This window comes from Trachurus trachurus (genome assembly GCF_905171665.1).
Source record: "Trachurus trachurus genome assembly, chromosome: 10".
Lineage (NCBI taxonomy): Eukaryota > Metazoa > Chordata > Actinopteri > Carangiformes > Carangidae > Trachurus > Trachurus trachurus.
Genome location: NC_139894.1, coordinates 19,064,726 through 19,089,674, shown reverse-complemented (window position 1 = coordinate 19,089,674; position 24,949 = coordinate 19,064,726). Strand labels below are relative to the sequence as shown.

The 24,949-nt window shown below is 43.7% G+C and overlaps 6 protein-coding genes across 7 annotated transcripts in view; all 6 read left to right on the top strand.

Moving 5' to 3' along the window:
- Nucleotides 1-24,949, top strand: part of LOC310993089 (protocadherin gamma-C5-like) — a gene marked incomplete at its 5' end in the record, with an annotated part of 337,145 nt that overhangs the window by 256,771 nt on the left and 55,425 nt on the right. The window contains one exon of one of the 2 annotated variants that reach the window (XM_083981359.1): nt 21,965-24,352. The exons of the other annotated variant lie outside the window; for it this stretch is intronic. Within the exon in view, the coding sequence (XP_083837485.1) occupies nt 21,968-24,352 (2,385 nt within the window). Of the gene's footprint in view, nt 1-21,964; nt 24,353-24,949 lie in introns of those variants that run through there. 2 annotated transcript variants of the gene reach the window in all.
- Nucleotides 325-2,874, top strand: LOC310993091 (protocadherin beta-16-like; the record flags this gene model as incomplete). The annotated part of the gene is made up of 1 exon (XM_083981361.1): nt 325-2,874. Exon 1 carries the CDS (start codon nt 424-426, stop codon nt 2,872-2,874), a length of 2,451 nt encoding a protein of 816 aa, XP_083837487.1. The 5' UTR covers nt 325-423.
- Nucleotides 3,476-9,054, top strand: LOC310992863 (uncharacterized protein; the record flags this gene model as incomplete). Its single annotated transcript, XM_083981090.1, has 2 exons — nt 3,476-5,896; nt 6,459-9,054. 2 exons carry the CDS (start codon nt 3,476-3,478, stop codon nt 8,928-8,930), a joined length of 4,893 nt encoding a protein of 1,630 aa, XP_083837216.1. The 3' UTR covers nt 8,931-9,054.
- Nucleotides 9,503-11,929, top strand: LOC310992862 (protocadherin beta-16-like; the record flags this gene model as incomplete). Its single annotated transcript, XM_083981089.1, has 1 exon — nt 9,503-11,929. The coding sequence occupies one exon, from the start codon at nt 9,503-9,505 to the stop codon at nt 11,927-11,929; it is 2,427 nt and encodes an 808-aa protein (XP_083837215.1).
- Nucleotides 12,494-18,353, top strand: LOC310992861 (uncharacterized protein; the record flags this gene model as incomplete). Its single annotated transcript, XM_083981088.1, has 3 exons — nt 12,494-14,905; nt 15,607-18,009; nt 18,279-18,353. 3 exons carry the CDS (start codon nt 12,494-12,496, stop codon nt 18,351-18,353), a joined length of 4,890 nt encoding a protein of 1,629 aa, XP_083837214.1.
- Nucleotides 18,967-21,387, top strand: LOC310993111 (protocadherin gamma-A2-like; the record flags this gene model as incomplete). The annotated part of the gene is made up of 1 exon (XM_083981411.1): nt 18,967-21,387. The coding sequence occupies exon 1, from the start codon at nt 18,988-18,990 to the stop codon at nt 21,385-21,387; it is 2,400 nt and encodes a 799-aa protein (XP_083837537.1). The 5' UTR covers nt 18,967-18,987.

Sequence of the window (24,949 nt, the reverse complement as noted above, 5' to 3'; positions counted from 1 at the left end):
TGGCATTTCATAGCTCCCTAACCAACAATGACACTCCTCTGGAATTAAACAGTAACATAACAGACGTAAAGCAATATGTGTTTAAGACTAGCGGAATACGGGCATGCCACTGTTAGCCTACTAAGGATAATTGCTATTGATGAAGATGATGAGGATCTACTTGTTTGCTTTAACACCAACCATATCTCCCCACCTTTTGCTGTTCAGTGTTCTGAACAGACAGGGCCGCTATTGACCAGAGTGTGGCAGTCTTTCATAGGGCTGGGAACTGTACCTCCCCCTTAGATTGTGACATGGTAGACAATAAAACGGGCACGAGCCGCCTGCTCTCGTCTAAGCAGAAAACCACTCACGGACATGGGGAGCGGCTGTTTTTGTTGACAGTTTTCACCAGATACGAACGAAATTTCTAAGGATATTCATATGGATTACAGTTTTATCCAGATAATACAGGAAAACAGCGTCAAAACAATGAGACGGCAAGTACTGTTGTTCGTGTTCGCTCTCTCTGTTTCCTCGGTGCTCGGGCAGGTCAGCTACTCTATTCCTGAGGAAATGGAAAAGGGTTCGTTGGTCTGTAATGTCGCCCAGGACTTGGGTATAGATTTTAAAAGGCTCAAATCTGGTAGAGCTCGTATTCATTCGGGAGACAGTGCAGAGTATATCGAGCTGAATAGAGATAGGGGTGTCCTCCTTATCAAAGAGAGAATAGACAGAGAAACGCTGTGTGGAGAAACGACGCCTTGTGCTTTACATTTACAGATGATTCTTGAAAATCCGATGGAGCTTTTCCGCATAACAATAGAAATCACAGACATTAACGACAACGCTCCCAGTTTTGCATCGAGTGAGAAACGTTTTGAAATTAGCGAATCAGTCGTTATTGGGTCTAAATTTGTACTGGAGAAAGCCATCGATGCAGATATTGGTGCAAATGGTCTCCAAAGCTATTCGCTAAATCCAACAAACAACTTTGCTTTGAAACTGGAGAATCAAGCAGACGGAAGTAAAAAGGTAGAAATGGTTCTGCAAAAACCTCTAGATCGAGAGCATCAGGAACAGATATCACTGCTATTAACCGCGCTAGATGGTGGACAGCCGCGTATGTCTGGGACAATGAAGATAACTGTTAACGTGTTAGATGCGAATGACAATGCACCAGTTTTTACTAAGTCAGTATATAAGGCAACATTAACCGAGAATTCACCAAAGGGAACTAGTGTTATTACGGTTAGTGCGTCTGACAAAGATGGGGGTTCCAACGCAGAAATATCATACGCAATTTCAAACAGCAAACGTCGTTTATCTGATGTGTTTCAGATCAATAGAAAAACTGGAGAGGTTGTTTTAATCGGTGAAATAGATTATGAAAAAGCGAAGCTTTACCAAGTTGATATCGAGGCTACAGATAATGGTGGACTGTCTGATTCCAGTAAGATCTTAATTGATATTATTGATGTCAATGACAACAGCCCTCATATAAAAATACTCTCTAAATCCGACAGCATTTTAGAGGACTCCCCTGACAATACCGTGATTGCTATGCTCAGTGTAAATGACCCTGACTCTGAGAGGAATGGAGAGGTGAAGTGTAAGATTAATGATGAAATTCCTTTTAAAATACAAAACACAATGAATGGATTTTATAGTTTAGTTACAGAAGTATCTTTAGATCGAGAGGCAGCGTCCCAATATAACATAACAGTGACCTGCTCTGATGAGGGAGTACCCTCCCTCTCCAGCAGCGTCACTCTCACCTTACAGATCGCTGACGTCAATGACAACGCGCCTGTCTTTGAGAGGAGCTCATATGAGGCCTACATTGTAGAAAACAACACACCAGGTCTCTCTATATTCACAGTGAAAGCCAGAGACGCTGACTGGAACCAGAATGCCCGTGTTTCTTACATACTGGAGGACTCCTCTGTTAACGGAGTGCCAGTCTCCTCATATGTGTCCGTCAGTGCTGATAGTGGAGTCATCCATGCAGTGCGCTCTTTTGACTACGAGCAGATCAAAGATTTCCACTTCCGCGTCAAAGCTCAGGATGGAGGCTCTCCTCCACTCAGTAGTAACGTGACTGTGAAAATCCTGATCCAGGACCAGAACGACAACCCTCCTCAGGTTCTCTACCCAGTCCAGACTGGTGGCTCTCTGGTGGCTGAAATGGTGCCTCGTTCAGCAGATGTGGGCTATCTGGTGACTAAAGTGGTGGCTGTTGATGTGGACTCTGGACAAAACGCCTGGCTCTCCTATAAACTGCAGAAAGCCACGGACAGGGCGCTGTTTGAAGTGGGCTTACAGAATGGAGAAATAAGAACTATTCGCCAAGTCACTGATAAAGATGCAGTCAAACAAAGACTGAATGTTATAGTGGAGGACAACGGACAGCCCTCTCGTTCAGCTACAGTCATTGTTAACGTGGCGGTGGCGGACAGCTTCCCTGAAGTGCTGTCGGAGTTCACTGACTTTCCCCACGACAAGGAGTACAATGACAACCTGACTTTTTACTTAGTGTTGGCTCTGGCTGTAGTTTCCTTCCTCTTCATCACGTGTTTAGTGGTGATTATATCAGTGAAAATCTACAGATGGAGACAGTCTCGCATCATGTATCACTCCAATCTCCCTGTGATTCCATATTATCCACCACGTTACTCAGACACTTTGGGGACAGGGACTCTCCAGCACGTGTACAATTACGAGGTGTGCAGGACCACTGACTCCAGAAAGAGTGACTGTAAGTTCGGCAGAGCTGGTAGTCAGAACGTGCTGATAATGGACCCCAGCTCTACAGGGACGATGCAGCGGATACAGAATGAAAAGAGCATCCTGGATGAACCAGACTCTCCCTTAGAGGTTGGTCATATAGTTTAATTTCTATGGGCTAGTTGCTTACAGTATGAGACTGATACGCGTTAAAGGGCGTCATGTGGACCAGTTTACAGCACCTTGGACAGCGACACCATTGCATATATGGGTTTCACATTGTTTTCCTCTTTCATTCTCCCTCTGCATGTTTTTTTCGTTGTCTTTGGCATATTTTCACTCCCATTTGATACTTTTTCTAGATGAATGCTAAAGAAAAACATGGTAGATGTAGACTGTATTTTTTTTTTTATTAATCTAAATGAAGCAGTCGAATTCACATGGGGCTACTGTTGTTGTCTTGTGTACTTTCACAATTTGAACTCGTCGGGCCGCTGTTGCCCAGTGTGTGGAAAGAACTGCGTTTGTAACAGTTCCTCCCAGTCATCTCACTGGACATAATACTGACACACAAGCTCATATGTAGAATGAACGCGTAGGAGATGAGACCGCAGACTCCGATCCACGGATACTTTAAGTCGGAATTGTATTGTTTAGCCAGTGGATTACTACACCTGAAAATTGATTATTCATTCATTTGACGGAATATTATTTTTACAACGGAATAATGCGCGGTATCTATTGTGCAACGGAGGTGTCGGAGAGAACAATGACACGGCAAGTACTGTTGATGATCTCCGTCTTCTGTCTGAGTTATGTTAACGGACAGGTCAGCTACTCTATTCCAGAGGAGATGGCAAAAGGCTCTGTGGTCGGCAACATAGCACAAGACTTAGGTTTGGATGTCAAACGACTTAAGTCTGGTAAAGCTCGCATTTACACGGGAGACAGTGCTCAGTACATTGAACTCAACAGAGACAGAGGAGTCCTTCTTATTAAAGAAAAAATAGATCGTGAAGCGCTCTGCAGACAGACAACGCCTTGCGCTTTACATTTTCAAATTACGTTAGAGAACCCGTTAGAATTGTTTCCAGTAAATTTAGAAATTACCGACATAAATGACAATGCCCCGCTGTTCAAAAAGGAGGAGAGACGATTTGAAATAAGCGAGTCTGCAGTCATCGGCTCTAAGTTCTTGCTTGAGAAGGCGATCGACCCTGATATTGAACTGAATGGTCTTCAGAGATACACGCTAAAGCCGAGTGATAATTTTAGCCTTAAACTGCATTCTCAGTCTGATGGAAGCAAAAAGGTAGAGATGGTTTTACAAAAACCGCTGGACCGAGAGAAACAGGAACAGATATCATTGCTTTTAACAGCGGAGGATGGAGGAGAACCGCAAATGACAGGAACAATGCAGATTTATGTGACTGTGTTGGATGCTAACGACAATGCCCCTGTCTTTAGTAAATCAATTTACAAAGCAAGCATTACAGAAAACTCTCCATTGGGAACACTGGTTACTAAGGTCAGTGCTTCTGATGCAGACAAAGACTCAAATGGAGAGGTCACCTACGTCATAGGGAATAGCATGGACACTATGTCCAAGTTATTTCACATAAACAGTCAAGGGGATGTGATACTAGAAGGTTCAATAGACTACGAAAAAGAAAAACATTATCACATCGATATAGAGGCGGTTGATCAAGGTGGACTCTCAGATTCGAGTAAGATAATAATTGATGTTATTGACGTCAATGACAATAGTCCTATTGTGAATATGATATCAGCATCAGGCTCGGTACCTGAGGATTCAGCCCACAAAACAGTAATAGCTTTAATGAGTGTAAATGATCCAGATTCAGAAAATAACGGGAGGGTTCACTGTGTAATAAACGAAAACCTGCCATTTGAAATTAAATTTACCTCTAATAATTTCTATAGCATTTTAACAAGCAGTGATTTGGACAGAGAAAGAGACTCGGGGTATAATATAACAGTGACCTGCTCTGATGAGGGAGTACCCTCCCTCTCCAGCAGCGTCACTCTCACCTTACAGATCTCTGACGTCAATGACAACGCGCCTGTCTTTGAGAGGAGCTCATATGAGGCCTACATTGTAGAAAACAACACACCAGGTCTCTCTGTATTCACAGTGAAAGCCAGAGACGCTGACTGGAACCAGAATGCCCGTGTTTCTTACATACTGGAGGACTCCTCTGTTAACGGAGTGCCAGTCTCCTCATATGTGTCCGTCAGTGCTGATAGTGGAGTCATCCATGCAGTGCGCTCTTTTGACTACGAGCAGATCAAAGATTTCCACTTCCGCGTCAAAGCTCAGGATGGAGGCTCTCCTCCACTCAGTAGTAACGTGACTGTGAAAATACTGATCCAGGACCAGAACGACAACCCTCCTCAGGTTCTCTACCCAGTCCAGACTGGTGGCTCTCTGGTGGCTGAAATGGTGCCTCGTTCAGCAGATGTGGGCTATCTGGTGACTAAAGTGGTGGCTGTTGATGTGGACTCTGGACAAAATGCCTGGCTCTCCTATAAACTACAGAAAGCCACAGACAGGGCGCTGTTTGAAGTGGGCTTACAGAATGGAGAAATAAGAACTATCCGCCAAGTCACTGATAAAGATGCAGTCAAACAGAGACTGACTGTTATAGTGGAGGACAACGGACAGCCCTCTCGTTCAGCTACAGTCATTGTTAACGTGGCGGTGGCGGACAGCTTCCCTGAAGTGCTGTCGGAGTTCACTGACTTTCCCCACGACAAGGAGTACAATGACAACCTGACTTTTTACTTAGTGTTGGCTCTGGCTGTAGTTTCCTTCCTCTTCATCACGTGTTTAGTGGTGATTATATCAGTGAAAATCTACAGATGGAGACAGTCTCGCATCCTGTATCACTCCAGTCTCCCTGTGATTCCATATTATCCTCCACGTTACTCAGACACTTTGGGGACAGGGACTCTCCAGCACGTGTACAATTACGAGGTGTGCAGGACGACTGACTCCAGAAAGAGTGACTGTAAGTTCGGCAGAGCTGGTAGTCAGAACGTGCTGATAATGGACCCCAGCTCTACAGGGACGATGCAGCGGATACAGAATGAAAAGAGCATCCTGGATGAACCAGACTCTCCTCTAGAGGTTAGACTCACTGTTCTTTTGCTCAAACTAAAGCTTAATGTATTCATTCTGTGACGTCATTTACCGCAAATAGAGATTCAGTACCTTGGACAGCGAAACAGCTATCTCCTATCTGTTTCATCGCTTCATATATTTGACTTTCATATATTTCTACTTAATTTAAACTTTAAATTGAATAAGTGTTTCTGGAAAATATCGACATAGTACGCATCCTTTTTCTGCATATTGTTCAATTGTGCGTGAAGCACGATACAATACTGACATGTTGGTTGGTGGTCTATTCAATAGCCATACAGGAAAAAAGACAGCCTTCTGTAGTTTTCCTCAGACTCGTGTAGTTTCATGTTGTGAACTCAGTGGGCCGCTGTTGACCATGCAGCATCTTGGGTGTTTTATTTCACATTTATACGAGAACACCCTCCTGTCTTCTCACAAGCGAGCAGGACTCCGAAACGTAAACGCATAGTCGCCCGTGGATGAAACACAATGCGCGGAATATCAAGATGGAATAATTTTACCGTCACTTGTCGATCAAACTGATACTTTGTGGATTTTCTCAGCATCAGTACCGCTCATTTCAGAGGAAAGGAGAACGCGTTAGTTTGATTCGACGGCTGCGTGTAACAGAACAATGAGACGGCAAGTACTGTTGTTTTTCTCGGTCCTCTGTCTCAGTTCAGTCCTCGGCCAGGTCAGCTACTCTGTACCCGAGGAAATGGCTAAAGGATCCATAGTCGGCAACATAGCTCAGGATTTAGGTTTGGATGTTAGACGACTACAAGCGCGTAGAGCTCGTATTCACACGGGAGACAGCGCTGAGTACATACAGCTTAACAAGGAAAAAGGACTCCTCATCATCAAAGAGAGGATAGACCGCGAATCTCTCTGTGGCCAGACAACGCCTTGCGCTTTGCATTTCCAAATTGCATTAGAAAGCCCAATAGAGATATTCCCCATTACTGTTGAAATCACAGATATTAACGACAACGCTCCCACTTTTCAGAAGGACGAGAAAAACATTGAAATCAGCGAGTCTGCAGTCATCGGCTCCAAATTCATGTTAGAGGATGCAATAGATCCTGATATCGGGCTGAATGGTCTTCAGAGCTATACTCTGAAACCCAATGATAATTTTATAATTAAGTTACATAGTCAATCTGATGGTTTTAAAAAGGTAGAGATGATTTTGCAGAAACCACTGGATAGAGAGAAACAGGAGTTTACGTCATTATTATTGACGGCAATCGATGGAGGAGAGCCGCAAAGATCTGGTACAATGCAGATACATATTACTGTGCTGGACGCTAATGACAATGCTCCTGTTTTTACGCAAACCATATACAAAGCAATTGTCAAAGAAAATTCCCCAAAAGGAACAATCATTACCAGTGTTAGTGCCACCGATGCAGACAAAGGCTCAAATAGTGAGGTGACCTACACAATCAGAAATAGCAGGATTGGTACTTCAAATTTATTCCACATCACTGAAGACGGTGATCTTATTTTAGATGGGTCTATTGATTTTGAAAAAGCCAAAAATTATGAAATTTATATAGAAGCAGTTGACCGAGGAGGTCTGTTTGATTCAAGCAAAGTGATCATTGATGTAGGTGATATTAATGACAATAGCCCCATTATTAATATGATTTCATCATCAAATTCAGTTGGAGAAGATTCACCTTCAAACACGGTGGTAGCTGTGATGAGTGTAAATGATCCTGATTCTGAAGAGAATGGAAAGGTCCGGTGTGTGATTAACAAAAATATACCATTTACAATTAAATCAACATCGAGGAATTTATACAGCCTGGTGACAGACAGTGATTTAGACAGAGAAAGAGACTCAGAGTATAATATAACAGTGACTTGCTCTGATGAGGGAGTACCCTCCCTCTCCAGCAGCGTCACTCTCACCTTACAGATCTCTGACGTCAATGACAACGCGCCTGTCTTTGAGAGGAGCTCATATGAGGCCTACATTGTAGAAAACAACACACCAGGTCTCTCTATATTCACAGTGAAAGCCAGAGACGCTGACTGGAACCAGAATGCCCGTGTTTCTTACATACTGGAGGACTCCTCTGTTAACGGAGTGCCAGTCTCCTCATATGTGTCCGTTAGTGCTGATAGTGGAGTCATCCATGCAGTGCGCTCTTTTGACTACGAGCAGATCAAAGATTTCCACTTCCGCGTCAAAGCTCAGGATGGAGGCTCTCCTCCACTCAGTAGTAACGTGACTGTGAAAATACTGATCCAGGACCAGAACGACAACCCTCCTCAGGTTCTCTACCCAGTCCAGACTGGTGGCTCTCTGGTGGCTGAAATGGTGCCTCGTTCAGCAGATGTGGGCTATCTGGTGACTAAAGTGGTGGCTGTTGATGTGGACTCTGGACAAAATGCCTGGCTCTCCTATAAACTGCAGAAAGCCACAGACAGGGCGCTGTTTGAAGTGGGCTTACAGAATGGAGAAATAAGAACTATCCGCCAAGTCACTGATAAAGATGCAGTCAAACAGAGACTGACTGTCATAGTGGAGGACAACGGACAGCCCTCTCGTTCAGCTACAGTCATTGTTAACGTGGCGGTGGCGGACAGCTTCCCTGAAGTGCTGTCGGAGTTCACTGACTTTCCCCACGACAAGGAGTACAATGACAACCTGACTTTTTACTTAGTGTTGGCTCTGGCTGTAGTTTCCTTCCTCTTCATCACGTGTTTAGTGGTGATTATATCAGTGAAAATCTACAGATGGAGACAGTCTCGCATCCTGTATCACTCCAATCTCCCTGTGATTCCATATTATCCACCACGTTACTCAGACACTTTGGGGACAGGGACTCTCCAGCACGTGTACAATTACGAGGTGTGCAGGACGACTGACTCCAGAAAGAGTGACTGTAAGTTCGGCAGAGCTGGTAGTCAGAACGTGCTGATAATGGACCCCAGCTCTACAGGGACGATGCAGCGGATACAGAATGAAAAGAGCATCCTGGATGAACCAGACTCTCCTCTAGAGGTTAGACTCACTGTTCTTTTGCTCAAACTAAACCTTAAATGTATTCATTCTGTGACGTAATTTACCGCAAATAGAGATTCAGTACCTTGGACAGCGAAACAACTATCTCCTATCTGTTTCATCGCTTCATATATTTGACTTTCATATATTTCTACTTAATTTAAACTTTAAATTGAATAAGTGTTTCTGGAAAATATCGACATAGTACGTATCCTTTTTCTGCATATTGTTCAACTGTGCGTGAAGCACAATAAAATACTGACATGTTGGTCGGTGGTCTATTCAATGGCCATACAGGAAAAAAAGACAGCCTTCTGTAGTTTTCCTCAGACTCGTGTAGTTTCATGTTGTGAACTCAGTGGGCCGCTGTTGACCATGCAGCATCTTGGTGTTTTATTTCACATTTATACGAGAACACCCTCCTGTCTTCTCACAAGCGAGCAGGACTCCGAAACGTAAACGCATAGTCGCCCGTGGATTAAACACAATGCGCGGAATATCAAGATGGAATAATTTTACCGTCACTTGTCGATCAAACTGATACTTTGTGGATTTTCTCAGCATCAGTACCGCTCATTTCAGAGGAAAGGAGAACGCGTTAGTTTGATTCGACGGCTGCGTGTAACAGAACAATGAGACGGCAAGTACTGTTGTTTTTCTCGGTCCTCTGTCTCAGTTCAGTCCTCGGCCAGGTCAGCTACTCTGTACCCGAGGAAATGGCTAAAGGATCCATAGTCGGCAACATAGCTCAGGATTTAGGTTTGGATGTTAGACGACTACACGCGCGTAGAGCTCGTATTCACACGGGAGACAGCGCTGAGTACATACAGCTTAACAAGGAAAAAGGACTCCTCATCATCAAAGAGAGGATAGACCGCGAATCTCTCTGTGGCCAGACAACGCCTTGCGCTTTGCATTTCCAGGTTGCATTAGAAAGCCCAATAGAGATATTCCCCATTACAGTTGAAATCACAGATATTAACGACAACGCTCCCACTTTTCAGAAGGCCGAGAAAAACATTGAAATCAGCGAGTCTGCCGTCATCGGCTCAAAATTCATGTTGGAAAATGCAATAGATCCTGATATCGGGTTGAATGGTCTTCAGAGCTATACTCTGAAACCCAATGATAATTTTATAATTAAATTACATAGTCAATCTGATGGTTTTAAAAAGGTAGAGATGATTTTGCAGAAACCACTGGATAGAGAGAAACAGGAGTTTACATCATTATTATTGACGGCAGTCGATGGAGGAGAGCCGCAAAGATCTGGCACAATGCAGATACATATTACTGTGCTAGATGTAAATGACAACGCTCCTGTTTTTACGCAAACCATATACAAAGCAAGTGTCAAAGAAAATTCCCCCAAAGGAACAATCATTACCAGTGTTAGTGCCTCCGATTCAGACAAAGGCTCAAATAGTGAGGTGACCTACACAATCGGAAATAGCAGGATTGGCACTTCAGATTTGTTCCACATCACTGAAGAGGGTGACGTTATATTAAACGGACCTATTGATTTTGAAAAGGCAAAAAATTATGAAATTTATATAGAAGCAGTTGACCGAGGAGGTCTGTCTGATTCAAGCAAAGTGATAATCGATGTAGGTGATATTAATGACAATAGCCCCATTATTAATATGATTTCATCGTCAAATTCAGTTGGAGAAGATTCACCTTCAAACACGGTGGTAGCTGTGATGAGTGTAAATGATCCTGATTCTGAAGAGAATGGAAAGGTCCGGTGTGTGATTAACAAAAATATACCATTTACAATTACATCCACATCCAGGAATTTATACAGCCTGGTGACAGACAGTGATTTAGACAGAGAAAGAGACTCAGAGTATAACATAACAGTGACCTGCTCTGATGAGGGAGTACCCTCCCTCTCCAGCAGCGTCACTCTCACCTTACAGATCTCTGACGTCAATGACAACGCGCCTGTCTTTGAGAGGAGCTCATATGAGGCCTACATTGTAGAAAACAACACACCAGGTCTCTCTATATTCACAGTGAAAGCCAGAGACGCTGACTGGAACCAGAATGCCCGTGTTTCTTACATACTGGAGGACTCCTCTGTTAACGGAGTGCCAGTCTCCTCATATGTGTCCGTCAGTGCTGATAGTGGAGTCATCCATGCAGTGCGCTCTTTTGACTACGAGCAGATCAAAGACTTCCACTTCCACGTCAAAGCTCAGGATGGAGGCTCTCCTCCACTCAGTAGTAACGTGACTGTGAAAATACTGATCCAGGATCAGAACGACAACCCTCCTCAGGTTCTCTACCCAGTCCAGACTGGTGGCTCTCTGGTGGCTGAAATGGTGCCTCGTTCAGCAGATGTGGGCTATCTGGTGACTAAAGTGGTGGCTGTTGATGTGGACTCTGGACAAAATGCCTGGCTCTCCTATAAACTGCAGAAAGCCACAGACAGGGCGCTGTTTGAAGTGGGCTTACAGAATGGAGAAATAAGAACTATCCGCCAAGTCACTGATAAAGATGCAGTCAAACAGAGACTGACTGTTATAGTGGAGGACAACGGACAGCCCTCTCGTTCAGCTACAGTCATTGTTAACGTGGCGGTGGCGGACAGCTTCCCTGAAGTGCTGTCGGAGTTCACTGACTTTCCCCACGACAAGGAGTACAATGACAACCTGACTTTTTACTTAGTGTTGGCTCTGGCTGTAGTTTCCTTCCTCTTCATCACGTGTTTAGTGGTGATTATATCAGTGAAAATCTACAGATGGAGACAGTCTCGCATCCTGTATCACTCCAATCTCCCTGTGATTCCATATTATCCTCCACGTTACTCAGACACTTTGGGGACAGGGACTCTCCAGCACGTGTACAATTACGAGGTGTGCAGGACCACTGACTCCAGAAAGAGTGACTGTAAGTTCGGCAGAGCTGGTAGTCAGAACGTGCTGATAATGGACCCCAGCTCTACAGGGACGATGCAGCGGATACAGAATGAAAAGAGCATCCTGGATGAACCAGACTCTCCTCTAGAGGTTAGAAAGTTGTTACATAACATGGTTTTTCTATATTACTTGTAATCAGTATATACTTAACCCCACTGTTGCGTCATTTGGATGAATTCCTTTGGTCATTTTCAGCACCTTGGAGAGCAACGTAGGTCATTCATGTTTGGTGACAAAAAATGGACAGCGTTTATCCCCCTACTTTGAATATTACCCAGTTTTGTTTCAAAGTATCCAATTCTGTTTGAAATACTTTAATCTGCGGCGATCTAGCTAATCAACTCAATCCAAGCCATTATTTCTTGCTCATATTTTAACACCCGTGCTATCATACAACAGTATTATTTCTGTAGTTTTGCCTTGTGAACTCAGAGGGCCGCTGTTGCCTAGTCTGTTGCAGTTGTTTATATTTAAAGCAGTACCGCCTCTCCATTTCGATGTCACAGAGAGAAGGAGCAGGCACGCAGACCGCATTGTCTTCCGTCCTGTGCCCGATGTACACGACTTGCTACAATTGTCTTTACTTTTCTCGTAATTTGAGGAATATATTTGCTTCATATTTTTGCTCTAACCCCTGTCCATCTTCCTAACGGATTTTACCGGGTTGCTTTTTTTTTCTTGTCCTGATTATTTCAAACAATGAGACGGCAAGTGGCATTATTTATTTTGATCGCGTGTCTTCGGTCAGTCTTCGGGCAGGTCAGTTACTCTATCCCGGAGGAAATGGCGAAGGGTTCGTTGGTTGGTAACATAGCTCAAGATTTAGGTTTAGACGTCAAACGATTAAAGCTGGGTAACGCTCATGTTTATTCTGGCGATAGCACTGAGTACATCGAGCTGAACAGCGAAAGAGGAGTCCTCCTTATCAAAGAGAGAATAGACAGGGAGGCGTTGTGCGGTGATACAACACCGTGTGCTGTGCATTTTCAGATCGTGTTAGAAAATCCTATGGAATTTTACAGTATCACTGTTGAAATTATAGATATTAACGATAATGCACCAACCTTTGAGAAAAATGACATTAAATTCATAATAAGTGAATCTGCAGTTGTGGGGGCAAAATTTGATTTAGAAAGAGCAGTGGATTTGGATGTCGGTATAAATAGTCTTCAAAACTACATACTCAAACCAACTGATCATTTTCTTCTCAAACTGCACAGCCAAGCTGATGGTACAAAGAATGTTGAGATGCTTTTACAAAAACCCCTGGACAGAGAGAAGGATGAGTTTGTTTCTTTGGTGTTAACAGCTTTAGATGGAGGAGAGCCTCAGATGTCGGGAACAATGCAGATTCTAATCACGGTGTTAGATGCCAATGACAATTCTCCTGTTTTTACACAACCGATATACAAAGGTACAGCGACTGAAAATGCTGCAAAAGGCACAATTGTGACTACTGTCAGTGCTTCAGATGCTGATCAGGGTCTTAACGGTAAGATAATGTATTCAATCACAAATACATTAGATGATGTCAGACAAATGTTCGCAGTAAATGAAGACAATGGTGAGGTTAGGCTGATTGGTCCCTTAGATTATGAAAAGAAAAGACATTTCCAGATTAATGTACGCGCAAGGGATAATGGAGGGCTGACGGATTCATGTAAAGTCATGGTTGATGTAGTTGATATAAATGACAACGAACCAACCATTAAAATCATGTCAAAATCAACTGTTATATCAGAGAGTGCAAACGCCAACACCGTTGTTACAATGATTAACGTTCAAGACCCAGACTCGAGTGAAAACGGTAAAGTGCAGTGTTTTATAAATGATAATATTCCGTTCTTACTGAAATCAACATCAAATCATTTCTATAGTTTAGTCACAGACAGCGATTTAGACAGAGAAAGAGACTCGGAGTATAATATAACAGTGACCTGCTCTGATGAGGGAGTACCCTCCCTCTCCAGCAGCGTCACCCTCACCTTACAGATCTCTGACGTCAATGACAACGCGCCTGTCTTTGAGAGGAGCTCATATGAGGCCTACATTGTAGAAAACAACACACCAGGTCTCTCTGTATTCACAGTGAAAGCCAGAGACGCTGACTGGAACCAGAATGCCCGTGTTTCTTACATACTGGAGGACTCCTCTGTTAACGGAGTGCCAGTCTCCTCATATGTGTCCGTCAGTGCTGATAGTGGAGTCATCCATGCAGTGCGCTCTTTTGACTACGAGCAGATCAAAGATTTCCACTTCCGCGTCAAAGCTCAGGATGGAGGCTCTCCTCCACTCATTAGTAACGTGACTGTAAAAATACTGATCCAGGACCAGAACGACAACCCTCCTCAGGTTCTCTACCCAGTCCAGACTGGTGGCTCTCTGGTGGCTGAAATGGTGCCTCGTTCAGCAGATGTGGGCTATCTGGTGACTAAAGTGGTGGCTGTTGATGTGGACTCTGGACAAAATGCCTGGCTCTCCTATAAACTGCAGAAAGCCACAGACAGGGCGCTGTTTGAAGTGGGCTTACAGAATGGAGAAATAAGAACTATCCGCCAAGTCACTGATAAAGATGCAGTCAAACAGAGACTGACTGTTATAGTGGAGGACAACGGACAGCCCTCTCGTTCAGCTACAGTCATTGTTAACGTGGCGGTGGCGGACAGCTTCCCTGAAGTGCTGTCGGAGTTCACTGACTTTCCCCACGACAAGGAGTACAATGACAACCTGACTTTTTACTTAGTGTTGGCTCTGGCTGTAGTTTCCTTCCTCTTCATCACGTGTTTAGTGGTGATTATATCAGTGAAAATCTACAGATGGAGACAGTCTCGCATCCTGTATCACTCCAATCTCCCTGTGATTCCATATTATCCTCCACGTTACTCAGACACTTTGGGGACAGGGACTCTCCAGCACGTGTACAATTACGAGGTGTGCAGGACCACTGACTCCAGAAAGAGTGACTGTAAGTTCGGCAGAGCTGGTAGTCAGAACGTGCTGATAATGGACCCCAGCTCTACAGGGACGATGCAGCGGATACAGAATGAAAAGAGCATCCTGGATGAACCAGACTCTCCTCTAGAGGTTGGTTGTTTGGGGTTATTTTCAGTTGTAAATTGTTTGCCCATGTTTATCCCATGTAGCCTAACATAAAGCTATCTGGTCAACGTTAATTAAAGAAAAACCAAAATCAGCACCATGGACAGAGACAGTGTTTTCGATTTAAAGCGACTGTTTCAACTGCCTAATCTCACAGGATATATTACATTAAAATGGCCGTTTAAAATGTCAAAATGTACATCGTTTTGTTATGACAACGTCTACTTTTCAAATTTTCTCAGTAGTTTGTACAAAATACCTCTATCCAGTACCAGCTTTTGTTATTTCAACTTGTCTCTACTCTAAAATAAACCCTCACCCGTCGCTTTCATCTGTTGGATGAATTTGTTGCCTGTTGGGCTACTTAAATAATGTTTTCCCCTACATCTTAACCTTGTCTCACAAGTACGAATCATATGGTTAGTATGAGTATTTCACTTGTAATTTTGACTTTGAACTCAGAGGGACGCTGTTGACCACTATGTATCAGTGTTACAGCAGATATGTAGTGGTACCTCCCATCAACAACGTATTTGAATTCGAGGCGAGACGGGGAGATGCAATGAAGCACACACGGGGAATCTAACACGGAGTTATTGAATTACTATTTATCCCTTCTCTTGGGGGATTCTTAGACTATGTGTTGACACTGGATTTACTTCACAGAGGTATAAAACGTTACTGAAAGGATTGTGCAAATATTTTCTGCAAAGAGGATGTCGGGCGTAACAATGAAACGGCAAGTACTGTTATTTATCTCGGTCCTCTCAGTCTGCTCGGTGCTCGGACAGATCAGTTACTCCATTCCCGAAGAAATGCCCAAAGGTTCTTTCGTCGGCAACATAGCACAGGACTTAGGTTTGGATGTCAAAAGACTGCTCTCCGGAAAGGCACGCGTTTTTACACGAGACAGCACAGCATACGTCGATCTGAACAGAGAAAGAGGAGTCCTCCTAATTCAAGAGAGAATAGACAGAGAGGCGCTCTGTAGACAAACGACGCCCTGTGCTTTGCATTTCCAGATTTTATTGGAAAACCCGATGGAATTCTACAGTGTCACTATTGAAATCACAGATATAAACGATAACCCCCCGAACTTTGTCACGAGCGATGTTCAATTTAATATCAGTGAGTCTGCGCTTAGTGGTACTACATTCAATTTAGACAGAGCTATTGATCTCGATGTTGGTGAAAATGGTTTAAAAACCTATTTCTTGAAACCCACTGATATATTTTCTCTTAGAATAAACAATCAAGGGGTTGGTAGTAAAAATGTTGAGATGGTTTTGAATGCACCGCTGGACAGGGAGAAAAATGAACACCTTTCTTTAGTTTTGACGGCGGTGGATGGTGGCGAACCGCAGATGTCAGGAACAATGCAGATTCGCATCACCGTTTTAGACGCTAATGATAATGCCCCTGTTTTTATACAGTCTATTTACAAAGCTTCAATTAAGGAAAACGCAGCAACGGAAACAGTTGTACTAACAGTTACTGCAACAGACGCAGACTACGGCTCTAATGGTCAGATAACGTATTCAATTTCAAATATGCTAGATCATGCCCGTGGGATGTTTAAGATAAATAAGCATAGTGGAGAAGTTATCTTGAATGGAAAACTTGACTATGAGAAGGCAAGAAATTTTCAGCTTGATATTCGCGCGAGTGATAATGGGGGGTTGACTGGTTCTGGCAAACTGATAGTCGATGTATTAGACATTAATGACAACAGTCCTGATATTCATATAATGTCGAAAACGAATGTAATATCAGAGGATGCAAAGCCTAACACCGTCGTGACAATGATAAATGTGGAAGATGCAGACTCTGTTGAAAATGGAAAAGTACATTGCATCATAAATGATAATAACAATTTCATGTTAAAGTCAACAACCAGTAATTTCTATAGTTTAGTAACAGACAGTGAATTAGACAGAGAGAGATCATCTGAGTACAATATAACAGTGACCTGCTCTGATGAGGGAGTACCCTCCCTCTCCAGCAGCGTCACTCTCACCTTACAGATCTCTGACGTCAATGACAACGCGCCTGTCTTTGAGAGGAGCTCATATGAGGCCTACATTGTAGAAAACAACACACCAGGTCTCTCTATATTCACAGTGAAAGCCAGAGACGCTGACTGGAACCAGAATGCCCGTGTTTCTTACATACTGGAGGACTCCTCTGTTAACGGAGTGCCAGTCTCCTCATATGTGTCCGTTAGTGCTGATAGTGGAGTCATCCATGCAGTGCGCTCTTTTGACTACGAGCAGATCAAAGATTTCCACTTCCGCGTCAAAGCTCAGGATGGAGGCTCTCCTCCACTCAGTAGTAACGTGACTGTGAAAATACTGATCCAGGACCAGAACGACAACCCTCCTCAGGTTCTCTACCCAGTCCAGACTGGTGGCTCTCTGGTGGCTGAAATGGTGCCTCGTTCAGCAGATGTGGGCTATCTGGTGACTAAAGTGGTGGCTGTTGATGTGGACTCTGGACAAAATGCCTGGCTCTCCTATAAACTGCAGAAAGCCACAGACAGGGCGCTGTTTGAAGTGGGCTTACAGAATGGAGAAATAAGAACTATCCGCCAAGTCACTGATAAAGATGCAGTCAAACAGAGACTGACTGTCATAGTGGAGGACAACGGACAGCCCTCTCGTTCAGCTACAGTCATTGTTAACGTGGCGGTGGCGGACAGCTTCCCTGAAGTGCTGTCGGAGTTCACTGACTTTCCCCACGACAAGGAGTACAATGACAACCTGACTTTTTACTTAGTGTTGGCTCTGGCTGTAGTTTCCTTCCTTTTCATCACGTGTTTAGTGGTGATTATATCAGTGAAAATCTACAGATGGAGACAGTCTCGCATCCTGTATCACTCCAGTCTCCCTGTGATTCCATATTATCCACCACGTTACTCAGACACTTTGGGGACAGGGACTCTCCAGCACGTGTACAATTACGAGGTGTGCAGGACCACTGACTCCAGAAAGAGTGACTGTAAGTTCGGCAGAGCTGGTAGTCAGAACGTGCTGATAATGGACCCCAGCTCTACAGGGACGATGCAGCGGATACAGAATGAAAAGAGCATCCTGGATGAACCAGACTCTCCTCTAGAGGTTAGAATTTGCTAATTTTTTGTTCTTACGATGAAGTTCCGTTTTTAAGATTTCGAATTATTTTCACGCTAAATTTCAGCACCATGGAGAGCGACGGGATTCAACTTTCAAACCTACGAATATACTCAGTTGATCTGTTTTGCCTCTTATCTGACTGATATATCTTTAGAGATGTTTATTTAAATGTGCCATATGTAAGAATGTGGCCAAAGACGGTTACTGCAGTCAAATTCAAAACACAGTGATCTCGTTTTTTCTCCCAGCCGTAGCGGCAGCTCAGTGGAAGCAAACCGGAGGCTGAAGTGCCACTGACGCCGCCGGGACTGGGTGAGAGGACTGGGTGAGAGGGCTAGGTGGCGCAACATGCCAACACGTTAATTCAAAACATAAACATGATTTGCAGTCTGCAAAAAAAGATTTTTAATGCGAATACTCTGGCTGTACTATTGTTGTTGGTGAGTTCATCATGTTATATGAACATTATTCCTGAGTCTCTGTGACATATTAGGAGGATTTTACGGCCAGTTGCTTTAGATTTATTACATATTGTACCTTTAACTTCTACATCCCATATTCCTCAGACGCACTGCTTCATATGTCAGTTAACTGCAGGATAAGCGGCACTGCCCACTTTGATGAGAACGTTTTATTTCTCCTCAATCCAAGCTTGTCAATTTTCTTTTCTTTTTCTTTTTTAATTTTAGCTGCAGTTGGATTTTGTGAACTCAGAGTGCCGCTGTCGGCCAGTTTCTATCAGATTTACCGCAGACCGGTTGTCCCTCCCTCCCATCATGTCTTTATTTTAAAGAGAGAAAGAGACAGAGGCAAAGCGCACCGTCTGGGATTTACAGGAGATACGGGACGTTGAATCCCTTTTCATGTGGGAAATTTATTTTAAAACCTGTGGTGACTTTTAAATTTGGGAGGACATATCCAAAGGCATTGGTGATTTACACTGGGATAACGCTGGACAGAACAATGGGAGGGCAAGTACTGTTGTTTTTATCGGTCCTGTCTCTCAGCTCGGTATACGGACAGGTCAGCTATTCCATTCCTGAGGAGATGCCAAAAGGCTCTCTAGTCGGAAACATGGCGAAGGATTTTGGTTTAGATGTTAAGAGATTAAAATCGGGAAAAGCTCGCATCTTTACAACGGACAGTGACGAATATATTGAGCTGAATAACGAGAGAGGGGTCCTCCTCATCAAAAATGGAATAGACAGAGAGTCGCTCTGTGGACAAACTACGCCTTGCGCTTTGCATTTTCAGATTATATTAGAGAATCCGATGGAGTTCTACAGTGTGACTATTGAAATAACCGATGTTAATGATAACCCTCCGTCCTTTGAAAAGAACGACGTCAGATTTAAAATCAGTGAATCCGCTGTTACTGGAGTTAAATTCATATTAGATCGTGCAGTTGATCCTGATGTTGGCTCAAACGGACTGCAAACATACAGACTTGAACCACGAGATAATTTTATCGTTAAATTACACGATCAAGCAGATGGAACAAAAAATGTCGAAATGGTCTTGGAGAAACCTCTCGACAGAGAAAAGCATGAACATCTTTCTTTGGTTCTGACGGCGGTGGACGGGGGAGAGCCTCAGATGACAGGAACAATGCAGATTCTGATCACAGTTTTAGACGCTAATGATAATGCTCCTGTTTTTACACAGCCCATCTATAAAGCCTCCATAAAAGAAAACGCACCAGTAGGAACCGTTGTATTGACAGTTACTGCCACAGATGCAGATCATGGATCAAATGGTAGAATAACTTATTCGATATCAAGTATATTAGATCATGCACGTGGGTTATTTGAAGTGAATGAAGACAACGGTGAAATTCGGCTTAAAGGAAATGTTGACTATGAAAAAGCGCGAACATTTCAGATAAACGTTCGTGCAAGTGATGATGGAGGACTACCTGACTCCTGTAAAGTAATAATCGACGTCACTGATATGAATGACAATAAACCCGATATTCATATAATGTCCAAATCAAATGTAATATCAGAAGATGCCAAACCCGGCACTGTTGTAACAATGATAAATATTCAGGACGCAGACTCGGGTGAGAATGGTAAAGTCCAGTGTACTATGAATAATAATATTCCTTTTGCTATGAAGTCAACAACCAATAATTTCTATAGTTTAGTAACAGACAGTGAATTAGACAGAGAGACAGCCTCTGTGTATAATTTCACTGTGACCTGCTCTGATGAGGGAGTACCCTCCCTCTCCAGCAGCGTCACTCTCACCTTACAGATCTCTGACGTCAATGACAACGCGCCTGTCTTTGAGAGGAGCTCATATGAGGCCTACATTGTAGAAAACAACACACCAGGTCTCTCTATATTCACAGTGAAAGCCAGAGACGCTGACTGGAACCAGAATGCCCGTGTTTCTTACATACTGGAGGACTCCTCTGTTAACGGAGTGCCAGTCTCCTCATATGTGTCCGTCAGTGCTGATAGTGGAGTCATCCATGCAGTGCGCTCTTTTGACTACGAGCAGATCAAAGATTTCCACTTCCGCGTCAAAGCTCAGGATGGAGGCTCTCCTCCACTCAGTAGTAACGTGACTGTGAAAATACTGATCCAGGACCAGAACGACAACCCTCCTCAGGTTCTCTACCCAGTCCAGACTGGTGGCTCTCTGGTGGCTGAAATGGTGCCTCGTTCAGCAGATGTGGGCTATCTGGTGACTAAAGTGGTGGCTGTTGATGTGGACTCTGGACAAAATGCCTGGCTCTCCTATAAACTGCAGAAAGCCACAGACAGGGCGCTGTTTGAAGTGGGCTTACAGAATGGAGAAATAAGAACTATCCGCCAAGTCACTGATAAAGATGCAGTCAAACAGAGACTGACTGTCATAGTGGAGGACAACGGACAGCCCTCTCGTTCAGCTACAGTCATTGTTAACGTGGCGGTGGCGGACAGCTTCCCTGAAGTGCTGTCGGAGTTCACTGACTTTCCCCACGACAAGGAGTACAATGACAACCTGACTTTTTACTTAGTGTTGGCTCTGGCTGTAGTTTCCTTCCTCTTCATCACGTGTTTGGTGGTGATTATATCAGTGAAAATCTACAGATGGAGACAGTCTCGCATCCTGTATCACTCCAGTCTCCCTGTGATTCCATATTATCCACCACGTTACTCAGACACTTTGGGGACAGGGACTCTCCAGCACGTGTACAATTACGAGGTGTGCAGGACGACTGACTCCAGAAAGAGTGACTGTAAGTTCGGCAGAGCTGGTAGTCAGAACGTGCTGATAATGGACCCCAGCTCTACAGGGACGATGCAGCGGATACAGAATGAAAAGAGCATCCTGGATGAACCAGACTCTCCTCTAGAGGTTAGAATTTGCTAGTTTTCTGTTTCTACGATGAAATCCCGCTCTTCAGATTTTGAATTATTTTCCCGTTTAATTTCAGCACCTTGGAGAGCGACGGGATTCAACGTTCAAAATTACGTATTTTCTCAGTTGATCTATTTTGCCGCTTGATCTGACTGTTATATCTTTAAAAATGTTTATTTACATCTAACTTCTACATCCCATATTCCGCATAGACGCGCTGCTTTATTACAGGATAAGCAACACTGTCCGCTTTGATGAGAACGTTTTCCTTACTCTCAGTCTAAACACGTCGATTTATTTATTTATTTAACATTTTAGCTGCAATTGGATTTTGTGAACTCAGAGTGCCGCTGTCGGCCAGTTTCTATCAGATTTACCGCAGACCGGTTGTCCCTCCCTCCCATCATGTCTTTATTTTAGAGAGAGAAAGAGACAGAAGCAAAGCGCACCGTCTGGGATTTACAGGAGATACGGGACGTTGAATCCCTTTTCATGTGGGAAATGTATTTCAAAACCCGTCTTGGCTTTTAAATTTGGGAGGACATATCCAAAGGCATTGGTGATTCACACTGGGATGACGTTGGACAGAACAATGGGAGGGCAAGTACTGATGTTTTTGTCGGTCCTGTCTCTCAGCTCGGTATACGGACAGGTCAGCTATTCCATTCCTGAGGAGATGCCAAAAGGCTCTCTCGTCGGAAACATGGCGAAGGATTTTGGTTTAGAAATTAAGAGACTAAAATCGGGTAAAGCTCGCATATTCACTCGAGACACTGGCGAATATATTGAGCTGAATAACGAGAGAGGGGTCCTCCTTATCAGAGACAAAATAGACAGAGAGTCGCTCTGTGGACAAACTACGCCTTGCGCTTTGCATTTTCAGATTATATTAGAGAATCCGATGGAGTTCTACAGTGTGACTATTGAAATAACCGATGTTAATGATAACCCTCCGTCCTTTGAAAAGAACGACGTCAGATTTAAAATCAGTGAATCCGCTGTTACTGGAGCTAAATTCATATTAGATCGTGCAGTTGATCCTGATGTTGGCTCAAACGGACTGCAAACATACAGACTTGAACCACGAGATCATTTTATCGTTAAATTACATGATCAAGCAGATGGAACAAAAAATGTCGAAATGGTCTTGGAGAAACCTCTCGACAGAGAAAAGCATGAACACATTTCTTTAGTTCTGACGGCAGTGGACGGGGGAGAGCCTCAGATGACAGGAACAATGCAGATTCTGATCACAGTTTTAGACGTGAATGACAATGCTCCTGTTTTTACACAGCCCATCTATAAAGCCTCCATAAAAGAAAACGCACCAGTAGGAACCGCTGTACTGACAGTTACTGCCACAGATGCAGATCATGGATCAAATGGTAGAATAACTTATTCGATATCAAGTATATTAGATCATGCACGTGGGTTATTTGAAGTGAATGAAGACAACGGTGAAATTCGGCTTAAAGGAAATGTTGACTATGAAAAAGCGCGAACATTTCAGATAAACGTTCGTGCAAGTGATGATGGAGGACTAGTTGACTCTTGTAAAGTAATAATCGACGTCACTGATATGAATGACAATAAACCCGATATTCATATAATGTCCAAATCAAACGTCATATCAGAAGATGCCAAACCCGGCACTGTTGTAACAATGATAAATGTTGAAGACGTGGACTCTGGTGAAAACGGCAGAGTGCAATGCAGTATTAATGACAATATTCCGTTTGTGATTAAGTCTTCATCCAATGATTTCTATAGTTTAATGACAGACAGTGGTTTAGACAGAGAGATAGCCACTGACTATAATATAACAGTGACCTGCTCTGATGAGGGAGTACCCTCCCTCTCCAGCAGCGTCACTCTCACCTTACAGATCTCTGACGTCAATGACAACGCGCCTGTCTTTGAGAGGAGCTCATATGAGGCCTACATTGTAGAAAACAACACACCAGGTCTCTCTATATTCACAGTGAAAGCCAGAGACGCTGACTGGAACCAGAATGCCCGTGTTTCTTACATACTGGAGGACTCCTCTGTTAACGGAGTGCCAGTCTCCTCATATGTGTCCGTCAGTGCTGATAGTGGAGTCATCCATGCAGTGCGCTCTTTTGACTACGAGCAGATCAAAGATTTCCACTTCCGCGTCAAAGCTCAGGATGGAGGCTCTCCTCCACTCAGTAGTAATGTGACTGTAAAAATACTGATCCAGGACCAGAACGACAACCCTCCTCAGGTTCTCTACCCAGTCCAGACTGGTGGCTCTCTGGTGGCTGAAATGGTGCCTCGTTCAGCAGATGTGGGCTATCTGGTGACTAAAGTGGTGGCTGTTGATGTGGACTCTGGACAAAACGCCTGGCTCTCCTATAAACTGCAGAAAGCCACGGACAGGGCGCTGTTTGAAGTGGGCTTACAGAATGGAGAAATAAGAACTATTCGCCAAGTCACTGATAAAGATGCAGTCAAACAAAGACTGAATGTTATAGTGGAGGACAACGGACAGCCCTCTCGTTCAGCTACAGTCATTGTTAACGTGGCGGTGGCGGACAGCTTCCCTGAAGTGCTGTCGGAGTTCACTGACTTTCCCCACGACAAGGAGTACAATGACAACCTGACTTTTTACTTAGTGTTGGCTCTGGCTGTAGTTTCCTTCCTCTTCATCACGTGTTTAGTGGTGATTATATCAGTGAAAATCTACAGATGGAGACAGTCTCGCATCATGTATCACTCCAATCTCCCTGTGATTCCATATTATCCTCCACGTTACTCAGACACTTTGGGGACAGGGACTCTCCAGCACGTGTACAATTACGAGGTGTGCAGGACCACTGACTCCAGAAAGAGTGACTGTAAGTTCGGCAGAGCTGGTAGTCAGAACGTGCTGATAATGGACCCCAGCTCTACAGGGACGATGCAGCGGATACAGAATGAAAAGAGCATCCTGGATGAACCAGACTCTCCTCTAGAGGTTAGAATTTACCGTGGCGCCAATAATGTCCAGGACCATGGACAGAGCAAAGTTATCTATCTATCTATCTATCTATCTATCTATCTATCTATCTATCTATCTATCTATCTATCTATCTATCTATCTATCTATCTATCTATCTATCTATCTATCTATCTATCTGACTATGTCGCCATATCACAGCTATTTCTGCAGTTTTATTTTACGTCCCTAAGTGCCGCTGTTGGTTAGTTTGAGGAAAAACAAGGTCCGTTCTCGGAGTCCTCCATCGTCTGGCTGATGCGTTATTAGGTTTGTCTTTTCATCTGAACTGTATAGTCCGACAAAGCATCCAGTGCTCAGCAATATGCTCGTGATCACATAATCTGGTCAGATTTCAACTAGATATTTTGTTTTTTCCATTCGTATTTTACGGAGCCTCTTGTCATGATGGGCGTTCTTTGTTGTGTAGCTGGAAAAGGATCATTTTCATGGAGGCTGCTGCTTCTCATCGTTTGCATCGCAGAAATGTCTCGCGGACAGGTCCGTTATTCTATACCCGAGGAGATGGCGACCGGCTCCCTTGTCGGCAATATCATTCAGGACCTAGGCTTGGAC